At 41.5% G+C, this 25230-nt stretch overlaps 2 protein-coding genes across 6 annotated transcripts in view; one reads left to right on the forward strand and one right to left on the reverse strand.

The window, feature by feature from the left end:
* Window positions 1-310: 310 nt before the first annotated feature.
* Window positions 311-25230, reverse strand: part of DNAJC16 (DnaJ heat shock protein family (Hsp40) member C16) — a 46963-nt gene continuing 22043 nt past the window's right edge. For 3 of the 5 annotated variants that reach the window (XM_074306196.1, XM_074306192.1, XM_074306193.1), the window contains 10 exons: window positions 24748-24852; window positions 23949-24107; window positions 22670-22800; window positions 21587-21770; window positions 20519-20701; window positions 19340-19416; window positions 18563-18643; window positions 18375-18470; window positions 15986-16156; window positions 12050-15487 (listed from right to left, as the gene is read on the reverse strand). In XM_074306196.1, the coding sequence (XP_074162297.1) occupies window positions 15088-15487; window positions 15986-16156; window positions 18375-18470; window positions 18563-18643; window positions 19340-19416; window positions 20519-20701; window positions 21587-21770; window positions 22670-22800; window positions 23949-24107; window positions 24748-24774 (1509 nt within the window). In that variant the 5' untranslated portion in view covers window positions 24775-24852 and the 3' untranslated portion in view covers window positions 12050-15087. Of the gene's footprint in view, window positions 524-12049; window positions 15488-15985; window positions 16157-18374; window positions 18471-18562; window positions 18644-19339; window positions 19417-20518; window positions 20702-21586; window positions 21771-22669; window positions 22801-23948; window positions 24108-24747; window positions 24853-25230 lie in introns of those variants that run through there. The other 2 variants (XM_074306195.1, XM_074306194.1) reach the window with 2 other exon arrangements.
* AGMAT (agmatinase (putative)) lies at window positions 1577-11573 on the forward strand. Its single transcript, XM_074306197.1, has 7 exons — window positions 1577-2180; window positions 4204-4406; window positions 6008-6056; window positions 7811-8006; window positions 9438-9617; window positions 10365-10449; window positions 11189-11573. Exons 1-7 carry the CDS (start codon window positions 1795-1797, stop codon window positions 11260-11262), a joined length of 1173 nt encoding a protein of 390 aa, XP_074162298.1. The 5' UTR covers window positions 1577-1794; the 3' UTR covers window positions 11263-11573.

The following is a 25230-nucleotide window of genomic DNA, read 5'->3' on the forward strand; positions in this document are numbered from 1 at the left end:
TTATCCATTTTATTTAGATTGTCAGTATTGTTAGCATATAATTAGGCTAAATAGTTCTTAATAGTTGACTTCACCTTTTTCAATTTTGATACAGGTAATTTGGATTTTTTCTTTCTCAAAAATCAACTAATGGCTTATCTAGTTTATTTCCCCCCCTACTTGTTTTATTAGTTCAAAGTTTTGTATTTTCAATTTTGTTAAGTTCTCCTTTGATTTTTCAGGATTTGCTATTTTAGTGCTTGAGGATTTTTAATTTGTTTTCTAGTTTTTTTTTTTTTTTTTAAAGATTCACTCTCAGTTTATCAATCTGTTCTTTCTCTTTTTTTTATTGATATAAGCACGTAGAGATTTAAACTTTCCTCTAAATACTGTCTTGGCTTCATCCTACACATTTTGGTATGTCTTCTCATTGTTGGTCACAGTGGATAGAGTGTTAGCCATAGAGTCAGGTCTTTGAATCCTGTCTTCATTGCTTATGAATTGTGTGAACATTATCATAGCTTCTCAGAGACTGTTTCCTTTTCTGTAAAATAGACAAATTAACACTTGAATAACTGGATGGTTATTGAGAAAAACATTGTGCAAACAATATCATGATTAAAGTAAGGGTAGTTTAATCTTTTCTTTTCTTTTCTTTTTTTTTTTTTTTTTGATGAGGCAGCCAGATGGATATAGCAGCTGAGCTTGGAGTCCAGAAAGCCTGAGTTCAAACCTGGACATAGCTATTTCCTAATTTTGTCATCCTGGGCAAGACACTTCATTTCTGCCTGCCTCAGTTTCTTCATCTGTGAAATGGGGAGACTAATAGCACCCCCCCAGGGTTTTTGTGAAGATTATATGAGATAATATTTGTAAAATTCTTATCACAGTGACTGGCACATAATAAAAGGGGCACAGAGGGGCTATATAAGTCCTTGTTCCCTCTTTTCCTTTTGGACACCTTGGGTAGTTTGGTGAAACCTAGAACCCTTGTTGCTTAGTTATTTCAGTCATGTCTGACTCTCTGTGATCTCATTTGGGCTCATCTTGGCAGAGATACTGCATTTCCTTCTCCAGCTCATTTCACAAACAAGGAAACTGAAGCAGACAGGGTTAAGTGACTAAGAAATGTCTAAGGCTGGATTTGAACTCAGATCTTCCTGACTTCAGGCTTGGAATTCTACTCACTGTGCCACCCTTTCACAGGATAATAAAAAAAAAATAATGAAAACAAACAAAAACCCAACTCATAACTGAAGAAACTACTAAATCAAGCTGGAACTTTTTTTTCCCATGCCAATTCACTGACCCCTGAAAAATTTATCTATAAGAACCTGTGTGCTGCATGTTTAACATAGCTAATTGCTTGCTGTCTCTGGGGAAGGGGGAAGAGAAAGGGGGAAGAAAAATTTGGAACACAATGTTTTGCAAAAGTGAATGTTGAAAACTATCTTTGCATGTGTTTGGAAAAAAATAAAATATTATTTAAAAGAAGAAAAAAAAAAAAACTTGTGTGCTGGAGAAATTTGAGTTATCTCCATACTGGACGGGGGCCAGAGGAAATTGTCACATTGTTCTTCATTCTCAGGCCCAGTTTTGCTTCTGAAGGAGCCGAGGTTGGGGGCCAGAGGAGGAATGAATGAGCCTTTCTGTTGGCCTTGGAATCCCCTCCCCCACTGCCTTTGAAATAAAGTTGCCCTAGAAAATATTCTCTGTTCATCTGCCCTTTGAACCAGGACTGTTACTGATCAATCGAATTGGTTGCTCCAGAGGAAAGCTAAAGGCCAGGAAGGATTTCACCAGTCCCAGGGCAGCATGGAGCAGTTCTTTTCCTGTCATGGCCGCAAACTTCTCCAAGCCAGTTTGTGGAAGGATGGACTCCAGCTGGGGGCCTCCTTGGGACCTGGCCCACGACGATGGTTGGGATTCTGCCGAAGGCCTTTGATCGGGACATTTCCCGTGCTCCCGTGGGCCTGTTCTGCTCCCAGGTTTTTAAGGGGCCTCCTCCAACTGTCAGATATCCCAAGCCGTTGGGCTTCTGGTGCTGCATCTAACATGCCTCCCAGCTCTGAGTTTGTTGCCCGCTCGGTGGGAGTCTGCACTATGATGAGACTGCCCCTGCAGAGCTCCCCTGAAGGGCTGGATGCAGCATTTGTGGGAGTTCCCCTAGACATTGGCACTTCTAATCGACCTGGAACGAGGTAAGCCCCGTGAGAGCCACCCGAGCACCCAGTGCCCCCCAGATGTGGGTTCTGGGGGCCTGCCTTGTACTCCAGCTCTCACACTCTTAGTTCTGTGACTCTGGGCAAGCCCTTCACCTTTCCATGCCTGTTCTCATTTGTAAAATGTACTTCCCTCACAGGGTAGCTATGAATGAATGAATGAAAGAAAAAGTATTTACTGCTTATTAGACTTGTTTGGGTGGTGGAAGAGGACCAGGAGTCAGGAGGACCTGGGTATGAATGTGACCTCAGATACTGAGTGATCTGGGTAAGTCCTAGGTGCTGTAATAGTAGCATCTACTCCCAGGGTTGTTATGAAAACCAAATGAATTCACCTTATAGAAATGCTGTTATCTAAACAATTTTTTGAGACTTGCAGGGCAGTATACATTTATTAACTCTTTGCATCCTTACAACAACCCCACTAGTTTCTCCATTTGGTAGAGAAGGAAACACAGAGGGGTGATTACCTTGCTCAGTCACCCATCCAGCAGTAGTTAGGTCTTCCTGCCTCCAGGTCTGGCCCTGTCTCTCTCTCATTTGGGTCAGGACTTGAACGGAGAGGTTTGTTCATTAGTGCTCATGGAGGCAGAGGCATCTCTGGGTTATTACGGGCTCTGCTAGCAGGGCCAGATCACACAGACCTGAAACACGGTTTGACTGACTGAGTTGATGCTTGTTTTTGGAGGACTGGAATAGCTGCGTTGGCAGAATCCTGTCACCAGGTGGGTGGCGGATAATTGTTTTGGTGGCTAGAGATACCAAGGGCAGCAGATAGAACTCTGAGACTGGAGTTGGGAAGATCATCTTTCTGAGTTCAAATCCTGCCTCAGACATTTCCTAGCTGAGTGACCCTGGGCAAGTCATTCAACCTGTTTGCCTCAGTTTCCTCATCTGTACAGTGTGGTGGAGAAGGAAATGACAAACCACTCCAGTATCCTTGGCAAGAAAACCCCAAATGTAGTCACAAAGAGTCAGACAGGACTGGAAAGACTGAATAATACAAAGAGCTAGCATCCATTAAGTTGCTGGAGGCTGCAATCTGTACTGGTGGAGGGCCAGGTTCAGGGAGCCTGATGTGCTGAAGTGAATGCTCAGAAAGCAGCCTGGCCAGCTGCCAAAGCTGGGTCCATGGGCTCTGGAAAGCACAGTCTCTTTCATGAATCTGCTGAAAGAGATGAGCTGAGAGATAGGAGGGAGATGAACCAAGAGTGCAGACTGCTAACTACCAGGATTTGCTTTTACTAATAGACCAGTGACTGGCATTAGGCTTATTTATATCTTGTACTTTTGAAAAAAAGAAATCAATAAAGCTCTTGTTTGTTGTTGGTCAGTTCTGTCTGATTCTTCATGGCCCATCTGGGCATGGCAGAGATACTGGTTTGCTATTTCCTTCTCCAGCTCATTTTATAGCTGAGGAAACTGAGTCAATCAGGGTGAAGTGACTTGCCGAGGGTCCTACAACTAGGAAGTATCTGAGGCCAGACTTGAACTCAAGGAGACCCTGAACTCTATCTATTGTGCCACCTGCTCTCCCTCAAAGCTCTTTTGGGGGGTTGCTTTTATATTTTGCCTAAAATTTTTTTATTTCTGAATAATAAGCGACACTTCATTGCTATTTAGAATTCTTTTGTACTGCACATGTGGTTCATGGGGCGGCTTGATGGGCTGGACTCACATAGCCCAGAGGTCATATGTGACTTCAGACACTAGTTGCATGACCCTGGGCAAGCCACTTACCTTCTGCCTGCCTCCATCTCCTTAACTATAAAATAGGGATAATATTAGTCTTTACCTTCTGGGTTTGTTGCAAGGATTGAATGAGATGATTGTAAAGTGCTTGGCACATAATTGGTGCTTAATAAATGCTAGCTGTTATCATTAATTGATGGAGAGAAAGGTCCTTCTGAATTACTTCTGGTACACAGCACCTTTCACAAGTCCGGACGGGGCTCTGCTCCCCTTTTCCACACCATTAATCATGATCTTCCTCATCTCCCAGATTTGGACCTCGACGTATCCGGGAGGAATCTGTGTTGCTGAGGACAATTAACCCAAGCACAGGGGCTCTCCCCTTCCAGTCCCACTTGGTGGCTGACATTGGTGATGTGGACGTCAACCTCTACAACCTTCAGGACAGCTGCCGGCGCATTCGAGAAGCCTATCAGAAAATTGCAGCAGCAAACTGTATACCTCTTACCTTGGGTGAGGGACCTCAGCAATTTATTTTCCTATCATGAAGCATCTAGTTGTACAGTAGATAGTGTGTGGAAGTCCTGAGTTCAAATTCAACCTTCGTCATCTACTAGTTGAGTGACTCTGGGCAAGTCATATCATGTCTTTCTGCCTCAGTTTTGTGAAGATCAAATGAGAACATATTACTCTTTCATTCCTTCTGCAGGCATAGTGAAGGCCTACATTTGCAGTGCCTGCAGTTGGTGGAAGGAAGGAAAAAATGCATTTATTAAGCTCCTATTATGTTAAAGGCACTGTTCTAAGGACTGTAAACATACTTATTTCATTTTATCCTTCCAACAACCCTGGGATCTCCATTTTTGCTCTTGAGGAAACTGAGACGCAGATTAAGTGATTTACCTAGAGTCACAAAACTAAGTGGTTTTAACTCAGGTGATGGAGTTGGGAAGTCCTGGGCTGCAGTTTACTGAACATCCACACTAAGTCTGGCAGGAAGATAGGGAATCCTCAGGAGCAATCAGAATTGGGATTGAGAAAAAAAGAAAGACAAAGAAAAAAGAAAGAAAAAAGGAAAAAAAGAAAAGGAAAAAGAACAAAGAAAAAGAAATAAGAAAGAAAAATTTTATTCATTGTCTTACCCATAGGGAAGATGACAATAGCAAGAAAGTCATAGGTTGGTTATGTTATTTCACACAGATGGTTCTGGGCCAATGTGAGGCCTTCAGAGGTCAGATACTAACACAAACTTGTAGAGCCAGTGCCAACTGGCATGCCTGCTGAAGTTCCATGGTCTATTGTTCACTCCCTTCCCCCAATTCTCTGCTGATTCCATAAATTCTCAATATAACATACTTGGGGGCAGCTAGGAGGTGCAGTGGATAGAGCACCAGCCCTGAATTCAGGAGGACCCGAGTTTTCAAATCTGGTTTCAGACACTTAATACTTCCTAGCTGTGTGACCCTGGGGAAGTCACTTTAAAAAAAAAAAAAAAATTGCCCCATGTGCTATGGGCTACTGAAGGTTCAAGAACATTTTTTTTTCCTGGATTAGGGGTGACTTTTAAAAGTGATCTGGAGATGACCTTGAGTAGGTGGGTGAGATTGGGAAGACGGGGGTTACTCCAGCAGATAGCAGGGAATGCTTTGGGTCAACATCTTCTCCCAAAAGGTTATATGTGTGTTTCCCTTCTTAGGAAGTGCCTTCAAGTTTTTCATTTCAACTTGGGTCCCGAAGTGCCATGAAACTGTCTACTAAGGCATCAAGCTTCACTGATAAAGAGATGAGGCATCTTGATGGCTGGAAGCAATGGGGACACAACCTCATCTTGTATTAACTCCACCTTTAAAAATTTTCTTAGCTTAGTTTGATGGGTGCCTCAGTTTCTCTAATGTGCTTCAAAAGAATTCAAATGGAGGCTATTCTCCTTCAATCACAGATGCCACCTCATCATGGAACCCACTTTTAATTCAGTTCTGGCTTCAATTCTTTTAATGGGAAGAACTCCAAATTAGGCGCATTTTAACTTGTTATATCAACATACTAGACAGTCCAGCACTCCTTGAAATTCCAAAGAAGGATGATTTGTTTTTCTTTTTCTTTTTTTATTCCAGGTGGAGATCACACAATCACTTATCCCATACTGCAGGCTTTGGCAGAAAAGTGAGTGTCAGTAGATCTAAAACAAATATGCTTTTTAAAAATCCAGGCATTGTTTGCTCTGAGGTCATTGCTTGGGGGTGGGTATTAGGTGGTCTCCTGGTCAAACAGTTGGGCTGGTGGTGTGCATCTGGGATCATTGAAGGACGGCTCCATGAGCATCTGTCATTTTTGAGCCAAGAACTGGAGTCTTCTGGGTCTCTGGAACACATTCACCCTCTGATCTGATTCCATCATGGTCTGATTGGTTGTGCTCAGCATTTTGAATTTTCCTTCTGGATTTTCAAAAGCTGGTCCTCGTGAAATAGCATTCAATAACAAAAGAAAGACTGAGAGTATTTAGATAAGAATGAGTTTGGAGGCAGGGACTATTTTCTACCCCATAACAGATGGATTCTTTCACAGGAGAAGCTGAGCAAAAAAACCCAAGTGTTCCATTGTCACTTGGATAGAGAACAGAGAACAAGAGGGCTAGTTGAATTTGGTCTATATTTGATGAAATGTAGTCCTATGGTGACCACCATAGGGTAGTGAAATAGCCTGGGTTCAAATCCTGATTCTGCCACTTCCTACCTGTGAGACCTTCAATATCACTTCACCTCTGGAGGCCTCCCATTTTCTCTATAAAACAAAGGAACAAAACCCTCTTTCACCTTTAAATCCATTTCCAAACAACTGTCACAATACACTTGTAAGAAATATAAAAATCCCAGGCGGCAATCAGGCTGTCCAGACTCATTTCTCCAAGGTTGTCAGTGTCCCCAACCATGTCATTTGGTTTGATCATGCGATTAAGGTTTAGGACCAAGAGGCCGGTTGAGTTCAATTCATGAAAATGAAATCAATTCTGGAATCTTTAGGTATGGAATAGGAGAAATCTTGAGAGTAGGACTACTTATTTCCTCTGAGTGAACAAGTTTCTTCTATCCGGGCATTGAAGGTCATTCACAATCTGCTGCCATGTTCTCTTTCTAGCCATATATCATGACACATTTCCTTGCATATACTACTCAGGGAGAAGGACATTTATCTCCTGTGTGTGTCAGGCTGTTTTTCTTTCATATTGTTCTCCATGCCTGTCACATTCATCTTCGGTCTCTCCTTGGACTGTGACAGAGTGTTTTAAGCCCAGCTCAAAATGTCACCTTCTCTAGGGAGCCTTCTCTGACCCATCTCAGTAGATCAGAGAATTAAATGATGGAAAATGCCTTAAAGACTATGTAATCCAGAGGTGTCAGTCATGGGCATGAGGCTCATTCATACTTCCAAGCTTGACCAGGACCAGAAGAAAAGATAATTGGGAAATATTTAATGAAAGAAATAAAGATACAGTAACACATTGATAATATTCCATTTAAAAACTAAGCCAATGTGAGACCGGCTTACAATTTAGTGGCCTGTTTCTATTAGAGTTTGAGGCCAGTCTAAATCCTTCATTTTATAGAACAGGAAATGGAGCCAGAGAATGAATTGCCCAGAGTCAGTGAGCTAGTAAGTAGTTGAGCTTAGGGCCTGATCCCAGTCCTTTAATGATCTTTCTCTACTTCAGCCCTCCCACCAGATACTTCATTCAACATACTTGAATGTGTTTGTCATATGTTGATTTTATCAAAGGTTTTGTATATCATATTCTGCTACTGGACTATAAGCTCCACAAGGGCAGGGACTGTGGTCTTGTCCCAGAACTTAATGAATTTGTTGTCAGATTGTCCAGAAGGCCCTATGGCTCTTCCCTGAGGTTCCTCTGCTGTCACTAGGCACGGTCCTATCGGGCTGTTACACGTCGATGCCCATACAGACACAGCCGACAAAGCCTTGGGAGAGAAGCTCTACCACGGGACCCCTTTTCGCCGCTGTGTGGAGGAAGGACTCCTGGACTGCAAACGCGTGGTGCAGATAGGCATCCGGGGGTCTTCCATGACCCTGAATCCCTACAAATACAGCCGAGACCAGGTGATGGCTGGACAGAGAGTCCCTTTGGTTCTTTCTCCCCTTCCCTCAGGCCATTTTCCACCTCTCCCTCAAGATTATGTAAAGTGGCAGTCACAAGCCTGGAATGCTGGGGGAGACAGACTCTGTTTTTACCACAAGTGTCACACGAAGCACAGATAAGGAAGCTAGCCAATGGGATGAGACATACCACATTTTTGGGGGGGGACAGCACTAAGAAGAGGGGAGGATTTTAGTGCCAGCTACTCCTGGGAACGAGCTAAGCAGCATCCGAGAGGGATACAGAGACCCCCCACATACAGAAAGAACATTTCTTATATACAGCAGGAGGGGACAGGAACCTGAGGAACCATGATAGGAACTGTTTCATTTTGGGGGGAGTTTTTAAAGCCCAGCCACAACAGCTTTATGAGTATCTTTTTGATACTCATAAACACATTCTGCCAGGATGAGCTGATGTGCCCTCTTCCTTTCCTGTCCCTGGCAGTCGCTGCTCTCTCCCACCTCAAGTTATATTTATCAAGACAGCCTCACATAGGAGATAAAAAAGCTGGCCTGAAAAACAGGAAGTCCGAGTTCAAGTCCCCTCCTCCAAGTGCCACCTCCCACATGCAAGCTGTGGGCCAGGGCCAAGCCTTCTGACTTTTCAGTGCCCCAGTTACTTCTTTCAAAGTTGCAAAGCATATGCTGATCTGCACTGCTGAAAGGATTTTAAAATTTTATACCAGTTAATTCAGAAGTCTGATCTAGAATCTGTTCAAATGTATCCACCTACTCAGAAGCTCTTGACCTGGGATCCATTGATGCAGTCTGTCAACTGTGGATAGATCAGAGGAGGATTAGCTTGGATGGGGAAAAAAAGGACTTTATTTTCACCTAGCTGTAAGTGAAACTTAGCATTTCCTTCAGTCAAGAAAGAGGGCAAAGGATTTCATGAGATGGCCAGAGGAGTCCATGACACACACAAAAAGGTTAAAAAACCCCTCTTCTAGTAGCATGACGCCTACCCAAAGGCGTCTAAGTATATTTATATGCGTGGGACATATGGTAGATCTGGTAGAATGACAGCTACCGGAGAGCATACAAATCTCTATATGGATGTATAGATGCTTAAGTGTGTGTGTACACATATACACACATTTTGATCTCTATTCCTGACCCCTAGCCCAGAGCTTAGCAGACAGCAGGGATTTAGTAAATGCTTGAGGAACAAAGCAAGGCCATTCAGAGGATGAAGAGCTGGCCAGTGGGGATTTTGTGTGCCTTTAGGAGGGACTTCTTTGAATGGGCACAAACAGTAGAGAATAGTGATACAGCAGAAAGAAAGCGGTGGGAGAGGAGCAGCTGAGGAGGTCGGCTTTCTTTCTTTGGCTTGGGAAGCTCTTCTGGTCTGCAGGAGTCAACCCCAGAGATCTTTAACTTCGTTCCCTCTAGGGCTTCCGGGTGGTCCTGGCTGAAGACTGCTGGCTGAAGTCACTGGTTCCGTTGATGGGGGAAGTGAGGCAGCAGATGGGAAAGAAGCCTATTTATATCAGCTTTGATATCGATGCCTTGGATCCAGCCTATGCTCCGGGGACAGGGACTCCTGAGATTGCTGGCCTCACACCAAGTCAAGTAAGGAGGCTCAGAGAATAAACTGAATTCTCAACTTCAGTGGACACAAGTGCAGACTCACTCCACTGAGTGGCAGAGGATGTGGACCTGGGGTCAAGTTTTGCCTCTTCCACTTGCTGCAGTTTTACGCAACCTAGGGCAGATATCCACCTTTCAGGCCAACTTCTTATCTGTACAGCGAGGGGGTAGTTGCTCACAGAAAATGCAAAATCCTGAGCCCTTAACTTAGAGCCCTCCAAAACATGGCTCCTGCTTGTTTTTCAGTCTTTCTTATTTCCCTCCATGCCTCCTGCTCTAAGCTAACTTGCACAGTGTTTCCCACCACCATGCCTTTGCAGAGGATTTCCACATCTGGAATGCTTTCCTGTTTTGCCATTCTCTAGCTTCCTTAACAGCACAGTTCAGATGTGAGACTTTCACACTGGCTCCAATTTCTCCAGGAGCTAGTCTTTAAATTGCTTTGTGTGTACAGTATACCCTGGTAAGACACAAAACTTCTTGAGGGATGGGATTTTTGCTCTTGTGTTCTCTCCAGGGCATCAGGGCATCCCCTTCACTTCAAAATGTTTTTACTTTTAACCCTGGCTGCTTTGGTACTTTTCTACCTATAGATTCATCTGTTGGTCTATTTGGAAGCTATAGATTGGACCTTAGAAGTCACAGTAATGAGGTTCACTATGGAAGTTTGCAGTGTTGACAGACTAAATTCTTGTTTCTTTAGCTAACACAACTATTTACCTTGCTTAGGCCTTGGAGATTATCCGCGGATGTCAAGGTCTGAACGTGGTAGGCTGTGACCTTGTGGAAGTTGCACCCATGTATGATCCTTCCGGTGAGTAAGGGGCGCAAAGTCCTAAATACCTACTGGGCCAGAGTAGTGTTTAATTTGTTTGGTCGCTAGGAGTACATGAAGTTCCTCTCATTCAGTGAAGGGAACATTTTTAACATTGAGATAAAGCAGCTTCTGATTCTGCTCCTTGCCAACGAAAGCTAATTTACCCTAACAAAGCCTCTGGGGAAGAGTTAAATATTATTAGCTTTTCCCACCTGTCTATTGAAGGAAAAGCAGCTAGACCTGCAGTTCTGTGACAGAGGTGCCAACCTGCTTTAATATTTTATATTTATGTTTTAATTTAATATTTCAGTGAAACACTTAAGAGCATTGACCGGCTTTACAATTAAAAAGGCTGCATCAGCAGTGAATAATCATGACAGATGCTGAGCCACTGATTTTAGGCCAGAAAGGCCAATAGATGTAGGGCCTAGTTCACTTGAAATAGCTGATGATGATGATGTATAAAAGCCTTATGATGAATTTTCCTTGGAAAATTTTCTTCTGGATTGAGGGGGGAAAAAATGATATTCCACCCAAGCTTTTTAGTATTGATGCGAACAAAGGAGTAGAAAGCCTAAATCCAGTTTCAGGAAGGCAGATGAAATGTGCTTGGGGGTTGTAAGGGAGGGATGGACAGAAGGAAGAAAGTGTCTCAGGCATGTGGCCTCGGCCTCATTCTAAAGCTTCCGTGAGAGGAGCTGCTGAGCCAATTCTCCTGGGTCTCCTTCCTTTTCAGGAAACACAGCTCTCCTGGCAGCCAATCTGCTGTTCGAGATGCTGTGTGTTCTCCCCAAAGTGAAAACTGCCTAAAACTGTTCCTGGCCTCTGAGCTTTTCAAAGGGAAATCTCCTTCCGAGGGTGGATTGGCCATAGGGCAGACGGATATGGGGAAGTCTACAGGCAAATTCTGGAGCACCCAGAGGATTAAGCACTTTGGTCAAGTTTTTTGCCAAGCCAAATAATGATTTTCTGTTAAATAAAGTGCCTTATTTCTAGCCATGGAATAATAAAACTATTGTTAATATAAGAATTCTTTTCCAAGGACTAATTACCATTAAAAAAAATTAAAGGTTATAAAAAATTACCCAGGCATATATTCTGCAATAAAAAAAAAATTTAAAGAAGCTTGTTTTTTGTGATGTGGCTACAAAATAAACAAGGGTGGATGGACTTGACCAATAATTCTTTTTGCTACCTGGAAAAATAGATTAAAAAACCAGTCAACTAACCAAGCCCAAAATAAAAGTCCTTCCTGAGAACCAACCAGAGATTCTCATCACCCATAGTAGCCTAGAATATCATCACTGAAAAGCATAATAGAGTATATAAGAATGACTGTATCAATATTTATTTGTACTAGGCAATTAGTAAAACTGAGCATAAGTGAGGAAATAATTAAAATTTAAGATCTGGAGAAATGTAGAGCTTATGAGGAGAGGAAGAACCACTCATGAAAACAGCTTGCATGGGTGGGGGAGCGGTGCATCTGACACCTGTGACCATGGTGAGGGGTATTCCCTTCTACTCTCATGCCCCTTCTTACAGCCACCATAATCTAGTCTGCCATCATGACAATGCAAGAGCTGACCCACCATCATCACACATTAAAATAGTTTATTTCAGTTTCCAGTCTGTAAGTCTTAAAACAAAAATAACATCAACATCAATGCCCATTCACAATACAAAAAACAAACATAAAAAAAGACAATTTGCTAAATAAGTTATTTGTTGCTTAAGAGTATCAAAAGTGCAAAATGTTCACCTTCAGACCTCTCTCCCAGGTACGACCACCCCCTCTTCAAACTTGCATTGAATTGACAGCCTTCCTGTCCCCCCCACTCCCCACCTGGCAACTGTGGGATGCTGCTGACCATCAGCGCACATCATACAGTCAGGCTGCTCTCAAGCAAGAATGTCAGGGCTGGGCTGTCAGTGACATTTCCCTTTGTTGCAAAGATGCTTTGCTTCAGTTTCTAAGAATTTTGACTAAAAAATAAAAATAGGATCTCTGTGTGTTCCCCACCCTTAATTCTAACCCACATGAGCCTGCTGCTTTTTGAGCGGGAGCCCTTGCACACATGTGGTAGTGGGAGATGGGTCCAGACGGCATCCGTGAGGGTGTTGCTGGGTAACCTCTTCCAGTGTGGGATGGGCGTGGGGAGAACATTCAATGGTGTTTCATGACAGGGGAGCTGGGCTCAGGCTATTATTGCTCGGCCGAAGTTCACGGCTTTGAAGACGGTGAGGGTAATGGAAATAGGCGTTCTTCTTTTGAAATGAAGCAAATTTTATATACAGACTTGTCTCGGCTCAGCTGTCATGCTGACACACAGAGTCCTTATCAATCAGAAAGAAAGAACCCGACTTTGTAAGGTACTTCACCAACTTGGTCATACCTCAAAATTCACCTTCAATTATAAAGCTGGTTTGAATGAACAATTCATCCTTTATGCAGGTACCTCCGAAATAAGGACAAACAATATAAGTTGAGTCTCATCTTTGGAGGAAAGGTTTAAACTATTGAGGAGTTTGGTTTGAAAAGAAAAAAGCAAAATCCATACCATACAAAAGGAATCACAAACCCGTACCCACAAAATGGTAGGACTTTCCAAACAGAACTTAGAACACAGTGTCAGAAATGGGAGGGATCTTAGAGATCATTTACCAAGTCCCTCATTTAAAATTTTTCTTTAAACTTGACAAAAACCCCCTTCTCCCCAAAAAGAACTTCTGGAGTTTTGTCAGGACTAGCACCTTCCCAGCAGTGGCTCCTATCCAAACACGGTGGCTCTTGTGTTAGGAGGAGGGGGGCTGAAAGTACATCTGGCCACTTGGTTTGCATTGTCTACACAAGGCAAAGTGCAAAAAAAAGGAAGCAGCAAGTTTAGGAAGAGGTTTTTGGTTTTCAGAACCTAAGGTAAGAAAGCCCATGCGAATCAAAAGTAAAAACAAAAACCCAAGGTTGTAGTGGAAGCCCTAGTGAAGGCTAGGCCCAGGGACGAGGCTGAGCGGCAACAGACCAGAAAGTCCAATGCCAGTTGGGTGCTTTCCAATGCTCCAGCTCCGCCAGACAGTTTCCCCAAAACGGGCTGCCAAGGCTACTTGAGCCTGTCTAGGAAGATCAAGGGGAGAGGGAATCCTGGCACTGTTTCCCCCCCCTTAATAAATAATATTGGAAGAACCTTGGTTTAAATCATTCACCACTTTATCCCTGCAGGCACTAACTACTTCTAAGTTAGTTTGCAATCAAATGAAATAGTCTAAAGCAACTATAATATTAAACTCCATGTCATTTTCTTATGAGTCCTATCTGGCTTCTGCACCCTACTTTAGAGATGAATAGGTCAGGATGACATTTTCAAGGGAAGTCAGCCTTTGCCTCTCTCAGCAGCTCTGTCCTTAAAGAAGGGGTCAGCTCTAATGGACTGGCACTCTCCCGTCTGGCATGTTCAAACGGATGGCGATTCTAGTCTGACCTGAAGCTGCAGAGGGTGACTGTAAGTTAATATGGAAGACAGCTGAGATGACCCATCAACAGGGTCCAGAGGCTGAAACCAAGCATTGTATACATAGGGTGCTACAACTAGAGAGGGTCCACTGATGACAGAGGATTTGATGGACGGCACTGTGGGGGCAACAGAATTAAAAAAAAAAAAAAATCAACAAATGTTTGAAGTTCCTTGATACAAAGAAATGTCTGCGGTCCTAAAGCTGGGTCCTGGGGGTTTGGGAAGATTCCTTCAGATTGATGTCCTAGAAGGTAGGAGAGCTTGACTTGGGTTCTACATGTCTACTGGCTCATGGCAGCTTGTCCCTACATCTGAGAACACAACCAAAGGTTATGGCTCCTAAATAAGAGAGCGCCCTATGACTGATTGGGACAGAAAGGCATCTGAAGACAAGAGACATTGCAATGGCTCAAAATGGCTGCGGGGCTCCCTCGGTGTCCTCCCTCACCTGGGCTACAGGCTAAGCAGTGAGGCTGTCTCTACTTTTTAGGCCACGACAATAAGAACATGGGACTGCGAAGTCTCAGACACTTTTGATTTTCCCTTTCCCTGGAAAGAGAAATGAATGCACATGCAGGATCCCAGATAATCAGTGTAGAAAAGACAGCTCACAGTCTGCTAAAGGAGGCTGTCCCCAGATCCACTCCTGGCTGGTTAGAGGGCAGGTCCCTTTCCACCCCAGCCCAAGATTATTGCAGTCGCCAAGGCAGAAGCCTGTTGGGAAGAGGACAGAGAGGGTTTGGGGGGTGGGGCAGTGCGCCTGCCTCTGCCCACGAGCTTCCTCAGGTTCAGTTCTCTCTGAGTCACAGGGTCTCTCTCCATGAAGAGACAGGACAAAGTATGGGAAGCACATGTGGCGAGAACACGAGAGGAAGAGAGAGTGTCTGCTTTAAATAGAGCGCCATCCAAATGAGGAAAAAAACCCCAAACAAACATTTTGGTACAGAGAATTCAACTTGTAGTATATTTCACTCCTAGGTTAGAGCAAGACAAAGGGAGAATTCTCCTAGTCACTGTCCTAGAAGAATATCTAAAACCTACTGTCTGTCTCTCCTGACCGTTTGGACAATCCTGATCATCTTCCGACCAAGTCTGGAGGGGCTGAATCTCCTTTTAAAAAATTCTCTCAGTCTAGTTCAGGCCATGATGGGATATAGAATCTTTGTAAGGAGCCTTCCAAAAGGCGCTCCATCCATAAGGACAATTTGCTTAGTTTGCCTTTGAGGGGTTTGGATCCAGAATTACAGAAGGGTTTCCCTCGGGCCTCGCCCAAATGGAGGGAAGAGTCAAGGTCACTGCACGGACCTATGGTTTCCTCGTCATCTACTGTTTTCTGGGGCTTGAAGAGGCAGAAGTATTTCTTGTGTCCATTCAAAGCCAGGACGTAGCCAGTGTAGTCACGCTCCAAGAAATGTTTATCATACTGGTTTGGGATGGGAGCAGCATCCTGGGCAAACTCTAATAGATATTCCAGCCACTCTCGATGCTTATCAAGACTCAGGAAGGAGAAGTGGAGGCAGCTGCTCCTATGGGAAGAACAGCAGCCAGATGAGCCAGGACCCAGTCAGACTCCCCTGTGTGCGATGCCTTCTCATTCTGGAGTGAGGGCAGAGAGTGGGCCCCGACCCAGGCTGGCCCTCTCCACCACAAACCTATCTTGGGTCACTTTCACTGGTCATTTCATAAGAAACCAGGAGAGGGTTTCTTCTGAAGGGCCCAGGGAGTTGGAATCTTTTCAATCTCTTGGCTCAATCAAAGCAAAAAACCTGAGGCTAAGGCTGAAAGCAAAGGCCCTTTCTTCTCCCTCGGATTGTACCCGTGGGTCTCGAGGATACAGGAGAGGGATGCTTTACATCTCGCACATTTCACTCCAAATTCAGGCTTTGCATTTGTGTCTGGCTTTACCCAGAGGCCTCCCAACTCAAGGGGCATAAAAGGGGGAAAATCCCAATAAAGCTAACCCTTGCTCCGTCGTGAGCTCAGAGATCTCTCTCCCTGCCTTTGCCACGCACCCCAACGCTTACCCAGTGAATGTGTATACTTCAAAAGCAAACTTCTGAAGCAGGCTGGTCTTGGTAGAGTTAGACAGAATAAGGACGACATTCATGTGGCCTGGCCTCAGTCGAACCAGGTTACTCATGTATGTGACATCTGTAAGCTCAGTCACCTCCACAAAACCCTTCTTGGGAATCCTGCTGTAGAGAAATATAGAAAAGTGAAAAGATGGCAGGGGGAGGCTGTGGCTGATACTTCAATGAATCAGGGCTCTCACAAGGCCCAAGGGCAGGCCCTTCCTATAGGATGACTGAAACACATCATAAATCTTCCAAAACTTAGTAGACTTTGGGTTGCAGTACTTCCCAAAATTCCTTACCTTTGGTCCAAGTCTCTCTGAATTTAGCTAAGCTGGCCCTGGGAAAAAAGACACAGTCTCTTGCTGGACTTATACTAAAGCAGTCCTCTGGTTATCTTATTATATTGTAGGTAACCATCATGAAGTCCATAGTGTTCCAGTAAAAATTCATGATTCCAAAGGTCTACAGTAATAAGATAAACAATCTATAAAAAATAAATGGGAATGAAGGAGGAATAAGTACTTCCAGACCTCAAATTATACTACGAGGCAGTACTCATCAAAACTACTTGGTACCACTTAAAAAACAGAAAAGTAGACCAATAAAACAGGCAGGGCAAGGAAAATCATTAAAAATAAAACTCAATATTTGATAAAACCTAAAATAGAAATTACCCAGGAAGGAATTCTCTATATAACAAGAAATGTTGAAAAAAATGGAAAGCAATCTGGTAAAAAAAATTTATATCACATACAAATATAAACTCAAAATGGGCATGGGATCTGACTACTGAAGGTAAAGCCATAAAAATAACCAGAAGAGCCAAATAAGCCACAGGGGCAGAACAAATTCTTATCCAAACAAGGGATAAAGTTGACCACATCAAATAAAATAGATAATTGTGATTCCAAGAATTTTAAATACTTTTGCATAAACAAAACTAAAACAGTTAAAACAAGAAAGGCAGTCACCTGCAAGGGGAACTGGGGGGAGGAACATCTTTTGTATTTCTAATGAGAACCTGATACAAGAGATTTATTGGCAACTAATAGAAAGACCTAAAACTGAAAGCTATTCCTCAAGGGAGTGTGTAGTAATAGGATATGAATAGTTTTCAAAAGAATAGTAACAAATTATAATTATGTGGAAGAACTCTACATATCATTAATAACAGAAATGCAAATAAAAACAACTCTAGAGGCTCTACATCTAAAATGTAGAGCAAAAATCCAGCAAATTGGCAAAGATGACAAAAGATGGAACAGTCGTTATTGGAAGGATTGTGGGAAGACAGGCATGCTAATGTAGTACTGAGGGAGAAGGGAAGCAATGTCACGATTCTGGAAAGCAGCTTGGATAATTATGCAAAAAAGGGATGAAAATATCCATACTTTTTGACTCAGAGATCTCACTGCTAGGCATAAACCCTAAGGAGGTCTATGAATTTTTAAAAGGGACCCACATATTTTAAAGTATTTGGAGCAGCATTATTTTGTTGTAACAAAGAACTGAAAAGAAAGCAGGACATTCCCTGGTTGGGGAATATCTGAACAATGCATGAAGATGCATTGGAATGTGAAAACGGTGAATACAGAAGATTTATGGGAAGGTTTCTATGAACTGATGCAAAGTGAAATAAATGGAACAAGGAAAACAACATACCAATGGTAACAATATAAATGAAATGAAAAATAACAAATAACAGAAAACAATCCAAACCAGACACTGCAAAAACATTAGCACCAAGCTTGAGCCCAGAAAAAAAAGTCCCTCAGCTCTTTCCTGGTCGAGGTGAGATGTTGCTGGGCCCAGTCTCTGTAGATCATGTCAGATTTGAGCTTGGAGCTTTTCTGTTCTGTTTTATGGGATGGTTCTCTGGGAAGGGAAGTGGGATACACTGGAAGATGTAGGTGATACAAAACCAAATTAGAGCAGTAGTACTGGTTTAAAAGAAACTAATGAAAGTAGGTTTGCATACAAATTAATTAGCCAGCAATTCTTTTTAAATAAGGCATGACTTTCATGAATTAGAGGGCAGGAATAAATACGCCCTCAAAAGATTAGATGAGTTTATGTGCGCACACATATATACACACGTACATTTATACACATGATATACATGTATCACGTGTATGCATATACACTGCACTGTTTTATTAGCTTGAAGAATTCTCAAGACAGGGAACTGCAGGTCCTCTGGGGGTCCCTACACCAATACAACCACAGGTCCAGGATGCTTTCCAGAGCTGCTACAAGGCCAGTGCTCCATCAGTCTCAAGGTACCACAGCAATGGTAGCTCATGACTACCAATGACTTTCTTTAATCTTTCTTTGCTACCTGCTATTTTCTTTATTGAAGCAGGTCTCAGTCTTCTCGGTCTTCTCGCTGACTTCTTTCTCAGGAGGCCGTGACTCTCGATCCTCATTGGAATCACTGGGCAAATAAAGAAAAGAGTTTTCAAATGAAATGAAGAGTGGCTGTAGAAACACTTCAAAGGCAAGACTAGCAAACACCCAAATGCTTACCTGAAAGCCTGAACAATGACTGTTCCAAAAAGAATGAAGAGAGCGGAGAAAATCAGGGAAAGAAGGGGCATCATTTCTCTCCTGAAACAAGATTGACAGATGGGAAAAACAGGTTATGCTGAGTGTTTTTTCCTTTCTAACAACCAACATGGAGTAGCTTTTTCCATTTGTAATGCATTCATTTCTTTTGATTCCATAGAAATAAACTTTATTTTCACCCCCAACACTATAACTCAAAGGTAGCCATGGCATGAACTTTGCTTATCAGTGGCAATATGCAGAATGTTGAAGAAAAAACAGGCAATTTAATAAAGGAATAAATTAAACATTAGGAACAACTTTTCTACAATGATTTTTGTGTTACTGAAAAAGGCTAATAAATAGGCTATATAACTAGTTTTCTCTAAGTCTGTGGTTAGGATAACTTCAGTACAGTCCTCTGTGAAAGCTGGGAATTAGATGAAATAAAAGGGCCTTTTTATATTTCTTTCCAGTCTTTTGATAACATGATGTTTCCCCATTCACCCAAGAATAGAAATTGATCATTCAACAAACAAGTGGGTGTCTATTTGTTTAAAGAACTATATATCTGAGGCTACTGAACAAGAGAGTGAGAAGAAAGGCTTTGCTTGCTTTGTTCTCTCTTGAAAACTCTCAAGTATTCTCTTTATTTATGCCAACAAGTACTTCTCAGAAATCATGGAATATTTCTTCCTAAGAAAAGCAATGATGATATTAGCACAGAAACTTATCATTCAATGCAAACAATTTTCCTACCAATTGTTGTGAAGTACACTGTCCCAGATGTCTGAGAAGTATTCAGATGTGGAGTAAATCCATCGAAGAAAAAACACCTAATTTCAAAAGAAAGAACAGTGAATCAAATGGTGGTGATGCTTCTTCCCATGGAAGATAGCGCTAAGGCTTCAGTTGGGTCAGATAATAAGAAAAAATATTAGTGAATGGTGTTCTGGTTGGAAATCTTTGATTTTGCTTAAGTTAAAAGATCTAATTAGTATTCCTTGAACAAAAGACTTAATTTTCTCTAGGGAAGAATTTCAATTTTATGAAACAAGGTTTATTATTTATGGTTGAGTTAGGTAGGTTGGCTAAGAATGGAAACGGCAATTTAATTCAATTAAGAATTATTGCTCTGCTCACCTCTGACCAGATTGAAAGGAGAACAGTTAAAGAGCAAGATTGGTTTAAGGATGCTATTTCTTTTTTGGATGTACCTATCATAACATTACTATTATTCTGTATGGTAAAAAACAAATAAATCCTCTTCCCCCCACCTCAGAAAAATCTAAACTTGAGTTAGATACTTTTTTTGTTTTTGTTTTAGGGTTACTAGAATATTTAAATGAAAACTGCTTGGAAGACAGAATTCCAATGAATAAGAGAAACTGCCTGATTGGTCTTCTCTTTGAATAGAAATGTTTGGATATGAATAAATTGATTCTGAAAGATTACGGCCCGAATGTCAAGTACAGAGTTTGTTTTCCATTCTAATCTCAGAAAGAGGCCAAAGGTTCTTTTGCCTCAGATCAGTGTCTACCAATTGCCAATAAACTCTTATTGCATTTGTAGTCTCCTTTCCCAATATGGTATCCTTGCTCAGCCTTCCTACTCACTCCTGCAACAAGATCATGAGAACAGCAGGAGCCTGGTCTTTTGTGAAATCTGAGAAGTTGTAGGATAGAGAAAACTACAGGAAACTTGACTCTGACACAGTTTAGCTGCTTAGCTATGGGCAAGATGCTACACTTTGTAAGCCTCCATTTCCCCATCAATAAAAATGAGGAAAATAATCTTGACATTAGCCATCTAATAGGGTTGCCACAGGGAAAATATTTTAGAAATCTTTGTTTAAAAAAAAAAAAAAAAAGAAATCTTCACAGTGCTAAATCACTGAGAGTTATTTTACATGAAGTATAATGGGCCAGCAATACTTACAGGAGCAAGTTCATCAACTAGATCAAGTAAGATAGCCTCAGAGGAAAGAAGAGCAGGGTCTCTTCGTAGCTGATCCAGATAGCCCAGAAGGATGAACTTATCCTTCTCACTTCCAGTCCAGGGATTTTCCAGAGTTTTGTACACCACTTTTCCGGCTGTGTTACGTCTTTCTAAGATAGAGACCTAAGCCACAACAAAAAAGAAAAAAAGGAAAACAACTATGATGTTAACAACCTATTTCTTTGGGGAGGTACTGAAAAAACCACTATGGGCAATTATGTCATATAGTTCCTCAAAAGATAAAAGGCAAAAGAATTGTATTTTCTCATCCTTCTGTGAAGAATATGGGCCGGATCAGATAAGATACAGATGCTGTGTTCTATTTGTACTAGATGCCATTTCTGTGACCTCTGATAGAACAGAAGGGAATCCCAGATTTGGGGAAGGATTTAACACAAGCACAATCAGGTACTTAACCTATACAAAATGCTGCTAAGGAACACATGTGTAAGCCCTTTGACTGACATGGGAGGACCCTGGGAACATGGGAAAGTGCTATCCACGATGGTGTAGGCAGTGCCAGGATGGGCAGGGTTTCTGTTTTCTGTTTTCTCAAGCTCTTGAAACAGAGGCTCTCTTCTATGATTTCTTACTGGGATTCTCATCTACGTGGCAGGTTGGATGTTTATGCCCTTCTAACGACAACTCGGGCTCTGGGATTCAGGGGTTCTATGGCAAGAACTCACTGCTAACAGTGAAGAAAGTGAAGGGAAGTTGGAAGAAAATCCCTTAAGCCTAGTGACAGAAGGAAGGCTTTTATCAAGAGGAGTAGTGATAATGTTCTATGGAGCAGAGAGGCTAATGCTCTTCCTTTCCAACTGGCAAGGAACTTTCTTGTGGGCCAGGCCCTCTATAATTAGGACCTGGGATGGTTAGAAAGGATGGAACTACAAGATTCAAGATGAGATTATGAAGAGCATCTAAGGTCTTAAAGGTTTCCTGATATATGATCCCTAAGCCACGGGAACCTAAGATACTCCTGACTAGTCAATGCCCCACTTGACTCACCGCAGATTTGCCCTGAAATATTTCACTGCTGGGCAGCAAAGTGTTGGCAAACTCCTGCTGCCGGTTGCTATAGACATGCACAAATCTCACTGTGTCCTGGCTGTTTGCCAATGCAAAGGACAGGAAAGCTTCAAAATCTGGATTTGACTTTGTTCCTTCCCGAATCATTAAGAGCACACAATACCTATAGTGCACCAAGAGAAAGCAGGACAAGATCAGTCTTGGAATAAAACAGCTTTCCAGGAGGTGAGTCTCCAGCCCATGAGTCCATACCCATTGTAGATGCCAGATGTTCTGTATTACACAATCCAAGATGGCCCAGGGATTTAGTCTAAGGATTTAGGGGATGATTTAACACATTGTCAGAAAACACTCCCCCTGTGACTTCAGTAGCTATATTTGCATTTACCAATTTATATGCAGTTTTTTCTTAATAAAATCTAAGCTCTTTAAAGACAAGGTCTGTCTCCTTTCTGTCTTTGAAACCCCAGGGCTTAACACACAGTAGATACTTAATAAATGAATTTCCCATTCAAAAAAGTCAATAGATTTTCCAGTAAAAATTCAGGTTCTATTCAGGAAATTTCACACTAGTGAAAGAAATTTATTAACTCCCCACTACTTCCCCAGAGATATTTCCAAATTAGAGTCATTCCTTTGAGCCAAAAGCCAATCTAACATCTAATAATCTTTAAATCACTGAATCCTAGTGAAGTAATTAAAGCTAATTTAATTAGACCAACATTTATTAAGTGCTCACTGTTTGCAGAATACTACCTCCTTCTTTAGCCTATTTTCCAGTCCTTGCTCCAGTTTAATCAGTCACAAATTGGTGACAATATAAGTGATCCCACTTTAGCCTTCAAACTAAGTGCCCACAATTGTTTAAACTTTTTTCAATACCCCTAGCTTTTGAACCCCTGATTATTATTTCTACTGTATCTGAACTTTTTAAAACCACATACATCTTATGAAAGCCATGGAGCCCTTTCTCCCCAAGCCTGGAAAAGGCTGATGGGGGAGTAGCTCCTTCCCTGAATCTTTAGTTGCTGGGGTAGGAGAATAAAAGCCTCAAAATCTTACTTCCTTTGGCGATGAGACCTCTTTACAGGACACAGCTCATGGAACATCTTCTGACTGGTAAGCCTGGCTGCTAGAAGGTACTTGTTTTGGGAAACAAAGTCTTCAATGGTCTGTTTCTTTAAACCCCGGGCCTAGAGAAACCAAAGAACAGCGGGTTTTTATTCCATTTTTCCTGGAGTAGATTATAGAGACTTCTCAAGTGCTGTCCATTCATATGCAAGGGGTCTCAAGAACAGAAAAGCTGAAAGACTGGTTCAGGTCAGAGTGGAGGCTCTGAGTGATATGTGGCCCATCAGAGCCAGACTAATGAATATAGTAGCAGTGTATTAGTCAGGAGTTGAAGGAATAACAATCTGGGTTTTTGTGGCTTCTGTGAATATTGCTAGATTTGTTCTCAATTTTATATTCTACTACAAATTCTTAGTACAAAGAAGTATGCTAAGAATATAGCATAAAGACTGAGTATTTCATTCACTGTATTTTCTTCAAGGGAGAGCAAGCTCTTGGACAAAACACCTGAAGGAATTGGTAAATGTGTTATACAAAAGGCTGCTTTACAGTTTCACTTGAGCATCACCTAAGTATAAACATTAACAATTCAGGTTCACATAGCACTTTTTAAGTTCATAGGGCATAAGGAGTACAGGATACCAATAAGAAAATAAAGCAAAGGAATTCTTATATTTTTTGAGAATTAGTAATTGAATTAAAAATCATGTCTCCTTTAAGAAGCCAGAAGGAATGAAGAGGGATAAAAGGATAAAGCTAAGTTTCTAGCAGAGGAATTTCTGATTTAGTGTAAGTTTTCTTAAGTATTAAATATTAAGCCAGACTAAATACATGTCATTGAGAAATTAGAGTATGATTAAATCTTTATTTCCTTGTAAATGTATGTTAAATTTCAAAGAGATTTGTTCTCTGCTCCTCATAGGCTATGGCTGGTTTCTGTATTAGCATTTCCAAAAGCTCTAGATGACAATGAGGCAGAGCCTTTGAACAAATGGAAACCTTTATTTACTGTACCCAGGCGATTAGGAGGCACGATAGTGCACAGAGCACTGGTTCCGGAGTTAGGGGACTCATCTTCTGGAGTTCAAATCCAGCCTCATTCACTTATTAGTTGGGTGACCCTGAGCATTTCATTTAACTCTGTCTACCTCAGTTTTCTCATCTATAAAATGAGATGGAGATAGAAAAGACAAATGTTTCCAGTATGTTTGCCAAGAGAACCCCAAATGGGGTCATGAAGAGTCAGACACGACTTAACAGCAGCATGTACCTGTACAACATCAGCTGGTTTATCTATGTGCTCCTTGAAGACCAACATGGTAGGAGTGTAGATATTGACATTGTACTGACTTGTCATCTCTTGTGTCCCTCTCAAGCCGACATAAACATATCCAAATGACAAATAATCTTTGTAAGCAAAAGCAATCAACTGGTAGGGTAGGACAAGAAAAGTAGAAAAATTAGTAAGTTCTACATCTGAAATCAGACCGAGAATTGTTCCCCTTCATGGATCACATTTAAAGCCCCACTAGTTCTTCATTATCCCACTGTGCCAGACACAGAAATAAAGATAAATTTAACTACTATTCACAAACAAGTCACAGAAGAATCTCTTGGTGCAGGGAGCAAATAACCTAATGATTTTTTAATCATTTTTATCACTCTAGATTTGGGTGCTTGGATTTTTGGGGGGAGGCCTGAATTTGCTAACTCTTTTATTAGTAGTTTTCTCCCCATATTTTCTAGGTCATGATATTTGGGCCCCATCAGTCCTAAAGCCCAGGTTCTTATTTAAAGAAAATGTATGCATATGTATCATGTACAAATCAACCAAAACTAGAAGAGAGCCAGTGGCCAATTGATTATAGTCATATTTTTCAACTTGAAAATCTTTAAATGGACCTACAACTCATTGAAATAGACAATTAGAAAGAAGTGATCTGGAAATAGCAGATCTCTCATTTTTCCACTCTCCCCAGGGATCAGCTGGTCTTTACTCAATGTCTCACTGCAGAAACTACTCCTTCTACTAAGGCAGATGGTGACATTACCTCTAGCATATACTGTACCTTGTATAACAATGGTGCCAGTGGCATGTGGTCAAACAGAAGAACATGAGGCTTATTCTCATGCTGCCAGCCAGAGAGAAATCGGACATAATTTTTATCACTGACCTTAAAATTAGAAAAGAAAAAAGAAAATTAAACATTTGTTTTGATGTTTAATCCCTAAAAGTAGTCTTAAAAAGAAAAAAATAAACATGTTCAAAAGATTTGTGAAAATGCAGCCAATAAGCTCTTATATTCACTTTACTACTAAAGCTATTTAAAGGATCTGGGATCTTAAAAAATCATTTGCTTATAATTTGTATTCTTTACTTGAAATCATAATCCTTTCTGGAGAAATTATTGGTTATGTCTCCCCAAAACAAAGCCTCCAACTTTAGTTCTTTCTCTTAACAACTTTTTCTTTTTTTTTTTCTTTTTTAAATTAAATTATTTTAATTATAGTTTTTTTATTTACAAGATATATGCATGGGTAATTTTTCAGCA

Source organism: Sminthopsis crassicaudata, chromosome 3, assembly GCF_048593235.1.
Source record: "Sminthopsis crassicaudata isolate SCR6 chromosome 3, ASM4859323v1, whole genome shotgun sequence".
NCBI lineage: Eukaryota > Metazoa > Chordata > Mammalia > Dasyuromorphia > Dasyuridae > Sminthopsis > Sminthopsis crassicaudata.